We start from the raw sequence: 8,842 nt of genomic DNA, 5'->3' as shown, positions 1-8,842 counted from the left end.
CTCAGCAGGCTTTGTGAATACATTAGTTTTATTGTCCCCTATATCATGCCACAGGGGTGGGGAGGCGGGAGGAGGGGGCCCTGGAACTCAATATGCAAATGTATGCAGATCGCATCTAAATGAGGGTATCCCAGGATTAATGGGAAGAAAAGGCAATCAGAGCAGGCCTGAGGCTCTGCAGCAATTCGCTTGAAAATGGCTCTCCCGGGAGGGTATCTTGGGCGGTGTTTCAGAGCGTGTTCTTTGAAGCAATGTCTCCAACACACAGGGGAAGGAAGAGCTGCAGAAATCGGTTCTGGATGCTTCCTGGCAAAATGTTCGCAATTGCTTCAACTATGTCGGGGGTGGGCTGGGGGCGGGGGTAGAATCTCTGAGCCCTTCGGACCTCAGGGGCTGTCTCTGCCACTGATTTCTAAACCAGGGGAGCTTGCTAACATCCATTTCCAGGCCTCACTGATTAGTGAATCAGATCTCTTGAGAATCTGTATTTTTTTTAAGTCCCCAGCCTTGGGAAATACTGATGCAAACCAGGGGTTCTTAATCTCGTCTCTTACAGGTTTCAGGGGCCCTGTAGAGCAGTGTTTTCAACCCGGCTGCATAGGAAAGAGTCCCAGTGCTCAGGCTGTACCCCAGACTAACTAAGTCAGAATCTCGAGGGTGAGTGTGTGTGGGGGTGAAACCCAGGCATCACTATTCAAAAGAAAATCCTAGTGATGCCAGTGCGCAGCCACATTTGAGCAGCACTGCTGAACAGGTAGTGTCTCATAGAGGAGCGTTGTACCTGTGTCCTCGCTGGAGCTATATTTAGCTCTAGGCCCTCCACCTGGTCTTTTAGGGAGGGGACTGTTGTCAGGGCTCATGTTCAGCTGGTGTGCAACTGGTACAGAAGCACCAGTTGTTAAATATTGAAATATTTCCCTACCCGTTGGTAACAGGCGCTGCTTTGAACCATCTAAGTGGCCCAGAGCTCTAGCCTCTTCCCCTAGGCCCCTAGGACTGCGGATCCAGGAGTGAAAGGGTTCATGATCCACACAACCCGCCTCCCCCACCTCCTTGGACTGAATGAGTTCTGATTGCTGGGGGTTCATGAAGTCCTGGTTGTTAATGTTTGATTGTCAGCCCTGGCTGTAACACTGTGGGGAGGAGCACCAGCTCTGCAGTCAGCAAGGCCAGATTTGGGTACTAGCTGTGTGAGCTTGGGCAAGTGGCTTTATCTCTTTGAGCTTTAGTTTCCTCATCTGGAAATGGTGTCAGAAGCATCTTTCCTGCCCCCCCGTCCCCCGCCTTAGTGTTGGGTTGAAGCTTGACTAGAGCAGAGGGCTCAAACTTGAGCGTGCACCAGCATCACTTGGCAGGCTTGTTAAAACAAAGATGGCTGGGCCCCACCCAGAGGTGCTGATTCTATAGTTTTGGGGTGAGGATCTGCATTTCTAACAGTTCCCAGGTGGTGCTGAACTTCTGGGCCTGGGACTACACTTCGAGAAGCACCCAAACTAGAAGATGCCTGAGAAAGTGTGCCGGCCAAGAATGGGGGTGCAACCCAGGTTTGTAAAAGGGGCAAAGAAGTTGCCAGTTGCCCTGTGTGTTGTGTGGACATCTCCCTGCAGCTCCAACCAGCATGAACTTAGTGACCACTTATTGATGTTCTTTGTGAACGGTGACGCTGAGATGAGCTCGGCGTGCAGGATTGAGTTTAGAGAAGCAGAGGGCTATTGCTAGTCAGGCAAGTAGCAAAGCCCCCAAAGCTCTCATGGCTTTTATTTGGGGAGTATAGCAAATAACAATGGAGTACAGCAAGTGACAATGACTAACAGGCATGCTTATGAGATCATTTGAGCTAAGTTATACATTAAACTATTAATTTCCTATGTTATACAAAGACCCTTTCCACCTGCAGCAGTGTACCCTCCCTTGAACTTTCCATGCCCTCATGGACTATTCATCGCCTCAAGGAAAGTTCTGCCTCTGAACAATAAGTCTTGCTTCCAAGGCTTTGTTCTGACGTGGCCCGCTTGCAGGCCCCCGCCTTTTCTTGGCAGAACGTCCTCTTCTAGTTAACTTCAATCCGCTTGACCAGCTACACCACTAAATGTTTAACATGAGATTTCCGAGGATTCGGGCCCCTCCACCTCTTCCCATTGTGAACAGGCCCAGATTCAGACCCTCAGGGCCGTGATCACTGAGAACATGGTGTCTTCCCCATCTGTCATCCAAAGGAAAACAACACTGAACCCTGAAATGACTGTAAGAGGAAGTCCAACAGGGACCTGATTTTCCCCATGTTGGCTGCTTTAAGGACTTCTTGAAAAACACCATCTTTGTGGTGGCAAGGGATGAATGAGCAGAGCACAGAGGACGTTCAGGGCAGTGAAATGACGCTGTATGATAGCACAACGAGGGATGCATGTCATTATGCATTTGTCCAAACCCATAGCATGTACAACACCAAGAGTGACCCATAAACCATGGACTTTGGGTGATTACAATGTGTCAATGAAGTGTCATCAATTGTGACAAATGTACCACCCGAGTGAGGGATATTGATCATGGGTAGGATCTGCATGTGAGGGGCAGGGAATATATGGGAAATCTGTACTTTCCTTGTAATTTTGCTGTGAACCTAAACCTACTCTAAAAATGTCTTAATAATAAAAAAAGCAAATAAGTTTTAAAATGTGTGTTTTGGGGCTGCACCTGCTTTGCTGGGACCCCAAGCATAACCTTACCTGCCAGTGGGCAGTGCGATGCCAAAGGAACTGGTCCTGGGCTTATCCTCTTTCCCCCTAAATTTGCATGTCTCTCCCTCCAAGCACCATCCCTTCTTGTGGGCATGAAGCTCTCGCCTTCAAGGAAACACCCCTTGACTGTTCTCTGCCCCTTCCAGCCCCTTTAATTTTCCCTCTTTTATTCACCTGACCAAACACCCCAATCCTGTTCTCTCTGTTGTTCCTGACTCCCCCTCCAGCCTGACTTCTGGGCCCCACTACTGCCCCAGGCTGCTTCCCCCAGTGACTTCCTTCTTGTCAGATCCAGTGACCTGATATTAGCACGGGATTCAGAGTCAGAAGGCCTGGGCAGGAGCGCTGTCACTCATCGGCTGTGTGACAGTGAGCAAACTGAAGCCCTTCTCTGGGCCTTGGGTCCATCACTATGAAAATGGTTTACAATGTCTGCCTTCTGTGAATGCCAAAGAGTTCTAAAGCTCAGATTCAAATATGTTAAGAAGATTTGCTGCCCTGGCTGGTGTGGCTCAGTTGGTTGGGCGTCATCCCATGCACTGAAAGGTTGCCGGTTCGATTCCTAGGCAGGGCACATATAATGTGTAATCTCATTTAATACCCCCTCAACCCTTTGAGTGAGGACTGTTCCCTCCTCATTTTACAGACAAGGAAATGGAGGCATAGAGAGCCAAAGTGACTTGTCTAAGGTCAAACAGTCAGAAGGAATAGGAGCTACTCCAAAGTCTACACTCTATGGCTTCCTGTTGAAGGAGCTCAGTACAGATAAGTGGGAGGCATGACAATATTATTATTAGGGCCTCTAAGAGTCAGCCTGGGAATTGTCACCACCCTGAGGCTAGGGATGGCAGGTGTGTTTGCGGGTGGGGGTGGGTACATGAGTGATGCTCTCCCCTGAGGAAATGTCTTGCAATATACACACCTTTCTGCTTCATCCTAGACACAAGTGTCTTCTCAACATCCTGCCGGGGCCTCTCAGGCCTGGCTGCCCCTCCCCTCTCTGGCAGGATTTGGAGAAACAGGATTGGAGTTCCCCCTCCTACATGGGGGAGAGATTCCTCATCTCGTGAGGCTGACCCCGGTCTAGGGGCCTGGAGTTACTAATAGCAGCCCGCAGGGCTGTGTCATCCAGCTGGTGACTCAGGGCTCCAGGATCAGCCCCTTCCCATCCTGAGGGGGCCTCCACCAGATTGAGGGGCTTAGAGTCCAAGCTATGACTCTGGTCAGGCTTAGAGGGAGCCCACCTGGGGGTATATCCTGCTTCCTGCCTCCTCTCCCAGGGTCTTGGCTAAACTGTGTTGTGGTAGTGGAAGGAGGGCTGGGGAAGTGGGGAAGGGGATGTGGTAACCAGAACCACTTCCTGCCATTGCTGTGTTGAAAACCAAGCTCTCCCCAGTTGCCCTTGATGAGGGTTGGGGAACCAGGGGGTAAAGGAGGAAGTTGGGAGGGAGTGAGGAAAGGAGGCTTCTTGCTTGAATTGACTCCAGGAATCAATTTCCAGGGTTCCTGGTGGGGTGTTCTTTCCCTGCTTGCCAATTGGTAAAAACAGCCAGCTGGTCCAGAAGCAATCATAATTAGAGTAGCCCCAAACACTTCTTATGTGTCAGGCACTTGACATCTGCTAACTCACTTGACCCTTATAACCACATGAGATAAGCACTATTGTTAACCTCATCTTACAGATGGGGAAACTGAGGCATTGACCAATTATGCCAACTACTCAGATCCCACAGCAGGTCCATGCCAAAGCTGAGCTTTGAATCAAAGCAGCTTGGCTCTACAGTGCAGACTCTTAGCTACCATTCCTTCTTGTCCCCCACACTCAGTCCCTGACTTGCTCTGTGACCTAAGAGAGGAAAATTCTCCACTCTGAGCCTGCCTCAGTTTCCTCATCTGCATGATGGGGGCAGTTGGAGTAGATAAGTATGCCTCCCTCTTGTGATGCTGGTCTTTCTGGTAATAAATCACTCATTTGATTTCTCCCTTACTGGACTCTCAAATCCATGAGCACGGACAATAGCTATCTTGGTCACTACTGTATTCCAAATTCTTTTAAAAAATATGTTTTTTATTATTATTGATTTCAGAGAGAGGAAAGGAGAGGGAGAGATAGGAACATCAATGATGAGAGAGAATCATCAATCAGCTACCTCCTGCACACCTCCTACTGGGGACTGAGCCTGCAACCCAGGCATGTGCCCTGACCAGGAATCAAACTGTGACCTCCTGGTTCATGGGTCAACTCTCAATCACTGAGCCACACTGGCAGGGCGTATATTCCCAATTCTTTTTTTAAAAAAATATTTTTATTGATTTCAGAGAGGAAGGAGAGGAGAGATAGAAACATCATGATGAGAGAGATCATGATGCTGCTTCTCTTGCATGCCTCCCCCCCCCCCCCCCCCGCCCCGCGCACTGGGGATCAAGCTGTAACCCGGGCATGTACCCTTGACTGGAATTGATCTCACAACCCTTTAGTCCGTAGGCCGATGCTCTATCCACTGAGCCAAACAGGCTAAGGCTTCCCAATTCTTAACACAATGACTAGCCTGTAAAAACTTAACCAATATTTGTTGACTAAGTGGTCTTTAAAGGTTTGAAGGTCATCATCAATGGTCTGAGTATATGATGAAAGTTCTGGACCCTTTACCTAAGAAAACCAACATATGCCAGTGGGAGTGACTTGGCCCCTCGCACCCAGGGGTCATTTGGCAATGTTTGGCAACATTTCTGGTTGACACAACTGGCAGGGGGAGGTGCCACTGGCATCTAGTGGGTGGAGGCTGGGGATGCTACTAAACATCCTACAACAGATGCATGGCCCCCACAACAAAGAATTATCTGGCCCAAACGTCAATAGTGCAAAATTTGAGAAATGTGGCATATATACATAGATATGACATATTTTGTATAATTGATGGCAAGTTAGGAGGTGGTTCATGGATTCTCTTAAAGTCCATGTCTGCCTCCAGATGAAGACCCTCTGGATTAAAGGGTCTCTCTGTTTCCATCTCTAAAATCATATTGCTCTGACCCCACACTCTCAAGTCTGGACTATAGCCCCCTTGGGTCCCTTGTCCTAGCCTCTGATTCCCCAAAGCCTAGGCCTCCCCTCTGATATTCAGTGGGTGCAAGGGATTAGGGGAAATGGGTCCAGGTTTTAGGTCTTCCCCCATCCCATCCTCCAACTCCTCTCCAACCCCTAGTTATCTCAGCTCCCTGTAAATGCCATAAACATTAAAAACTTCAGAACTAGGCAGCCCTAGGCTTGAGTTCTGGTTTTGTGTATTAACTCACTGGGTGGTTAAGGCATGTTCCTTAATTGCTCTGAGCCTCAGTTTCCTCCCCTGAAAATGGGAGGGATACTCAAACCTGCTCCCCAGCTGGTGGTGAGGATAAGATGAGATGCTTATAGGGGACTCATCACAGTACTCCACAGTAAATCTAAAAAAATGCACGATTATTAGGGCTCAGAGGTAAAGTGACTTGCCCAAGGTCACATAGCTGGGAAATGGCAGAGCTGGGACTGAAAACCAGGACTGTGTGACTCATTAATTAGTGAACCCTAAAGTTTCCACTTTCCTACAAGGGAAGCTAATTGTCTCTATCTCACAGACTCATTTATTAGATAAACATATAAAGTGCCTGGCGCTGAGTAAGTCCTTTAAATACAGCTTATTGAATTTTTATTGTTGTTCTTCCCAAATAATGCCTTGAAGAAGGCAATAGTGGATCCTGCCCTACTCTGGCTGCCTGGGGAAAAGGATAGGAAGGAAGCTGTTGGTTTATTGGCATAAGTGGTCATCACTGGAGCTGGAGCTTGCATGGGTGAAGCAGGGCTAGAGAACTGAAAGGGCTCCTGGAGATAAACCCCTCCCCCCATTTTATAGTTGAGTCCAAAGCCCAGAAAGGGGAAGGCATTTACTCTAGGTCACACAGCAGGTTAGAGCCCAAGACCCCAGTCTCCTGATTCAAGTTGAAATCATGATCTTGGCCCAAATAATTAAAAGCAATCTCAGCTGGTCTGTTGAGGGCTTGCAACATACACTGTATTAAGCATTTTATGCGTTGGATCTCATTTTATCCTCACATCAATTCAGGGACGAAGAGCCCCTTTTTACAGCTGAGGAAACACATTCAGAGTGGTGAGGACATTTGCCCAAGGCACTGTAGGAAGAGAGGAAAGCCGTGTCTGCCGGCTTCCAGATGCAACAAACTCCCCCTCCACTACCCCGAAGGAGTCAGCCCCGGTGGAATTCCCCAACTCCAGCCTAGCAGAGGCCACTCATTTCAGGCCAGGTGGAGCAGGGAGAGGAAGCCGAGTCCAGGAAGGCTTCCAGGGAAGAGAAAAGTGGGCAGAGCCTGGGAGTGTGGGGTGGGGCCCACAGAGGGGGGGTCTGACCAGGAAGTGGGATCACTAGGTTCAGAAAAAGGCCTCTTCTTCTTCCCTTTGGCTGAGCACTTGGGGCCTTCAGATGGGGGGCTCCTCCCTTTTTTCATGAAGTTCTCACAAGCTGTGCAGTTTGCAAAACCCAACCTTCCCCTATGGGCCTGTGGTTTCCTGTGGGTCTCTGTGGGTCTAGGGTCCTGCCTGACTCAGCAGTAGGGACTGTGGGCAGCAAGGAGAGGAGGAGGTGGTGTAAGCCCTTTCTTTGCCTTCTCATACCGGGGCTGCCAACACACACACACACGTATACACACGCACATACATGCATACACCCCATCCCCTGAGTCAGCCTGGCGGTGAGGGGCGGGGTCACTGATTCAGTGAACACTGCCTCCTTAAAGCCCCCACCAGGGCAGCTGCAGCCAGACACTGCTCCTCTCACCATGAGCCCCTGGCTGTCCCTGGTCCTGGCTCTCCTGGTGCTGGGCTGTTGCTCTGCGGCCCCCAGACCACACCAGCCCACTGTTGTGGTCTTCCCAGGAGACCTGGGAACAACTCTCACCAACAAGCAGCTGGCAGAGGTAAGCAAACACCTCAGCCTAGAGTTGGAATCGCAGGGAGGGCATGGGCTCTCAGGAGATGCTTTGGGCCACACTGGGGGTAATGGGGACGTCTAGAGACAGGTGTCTAGGATCAGGCACTGGGAGGGGGGCGTCCTGTGGAGGCTCTGGGCAGCGATGGTCAAGAATGGGTTCATGAGTTTCCTAGGTGGGCAATGGGGATAATATGGGGGTGGGGGAGCATTGGAGGGTTCTGGGGTGTGCATGGGCTGGAGGTGAACAGGGGTGAACCTTAGGGGCCCCTGAGGTCGGCATGGCCAGGAGCATCCAGGGCTGGGAAGGAACTAAGGATGTCTGCAGGGAGGGGAGATACTTGGGTGGGCACAAGTACTGATGTCCAGGGTACCAAGTCCTGGGTACCATCAACGCCTTGTTGCTGATCCTGAGCCCCTGGGGGGATGGAGTTCTGACCCAAGAGGGCAGAGAAAGGGAGTCAGTGCCCTGGATGTCCCTGCCCCTCCGTCCACAGGAGTACCTGTACCGCTATGGCTACACTCAAGTCGGCGAGCTGAGCGACGACGATCAGGCCCTGAGTCGGGCGCTGCGGGTCCTCCAGAGACGCCTGTCTCTACCGGAGACCGGGGAGCTGGACAGCACCACTCTGGAGGCTATGCGCACCCCGCGCTGTGGCGTCCCAGACCTGGGCAACTTCCAGACCTTTGAGGGCGACCTCAAGTGGCACCACGAAAACATCACGTACTGGTGCGTGGCGGGGTCCCGCGGGGTCGGAGCGGGTGGGGTGAGGAGGCCGGTCTCCGCGTGCGCGCTCAGCGGTGGAACGCGTTCTGTCTGGCCCATCCCTGGGTTTCACTAAACGTGCAGCCTGGGGCAGGTGGCTCCCCCGGTGAGCCCCCGTCCGCCCTTTGGGGAAGCGGGCCTCCAGTCCGGGTCCTCCTGCCAGGGCCAGGGTGTGTCCACAGAGGAAAATGCATCTGACAGCGCGTTAATGATGAAAGCCTGGAGCCGAGGTCGCCGAGGCACAGGCGGGGCCTGCCGCCCCGGCTCCCGCCTCTTACTCTCCCGGACCCTGCCCCCCGGCTCTTCCCTACAGGATCCAAAACTACTCGGAAGACTCCCGCGCGACGTGATCGACGACG

General features: G+C 51.3%; 1 protein-coding gene across 1 annotated transcript in view; it reads left to right on the top strand.

Annotated features, from left to right (window-relative positions):
* Positions 1 to 7,442: 7,442 nt before the first annotated feature.
* MMP9 (matrix metallopeptidase 9) overlaps positions 7,443 to 8,842 on the top strand; it is a 7,963-nt gene continuing 6,563 nt past the window's right edge. Inside the window, 4 exon segments of the mRNA XM_006091368.3 lie at positions 7,443 to 7,706; positions 8,215 to 8,447; positions 8,797 to 8,816; positions 8,819 to 8,841. Coding sequence (XP_006091430.1) covers positions 7,569 to 7,706; positions 8,215 to 8,447; positions 8,797 to 8,816; positions 8,819 to 8,841 — 414 coding nt within the window. The 5' untranslated portion in view covers positions 7,443 to 7,568.

The sequence above is a fragment of the Myotis lucifugus genome, unplaced genomic scaffold (assembly GCF_000147115.1).
Source record: "Myotis lucifugus unplaced genomic scaffold, Myoluc2.0 scaffold_90, whole genome shotgun sequence".
Lineage (NCBI taxonomy): Eukaryota > Metazoa > Chordata > Mammalia > Chiroptera > Vespertilionidae > Myotis > Myotis lucifugus.
Note: the sequence above shows the minus strand (reverse complement) of the source record. Positions and strands in the feature narration are given on the sequence as shown.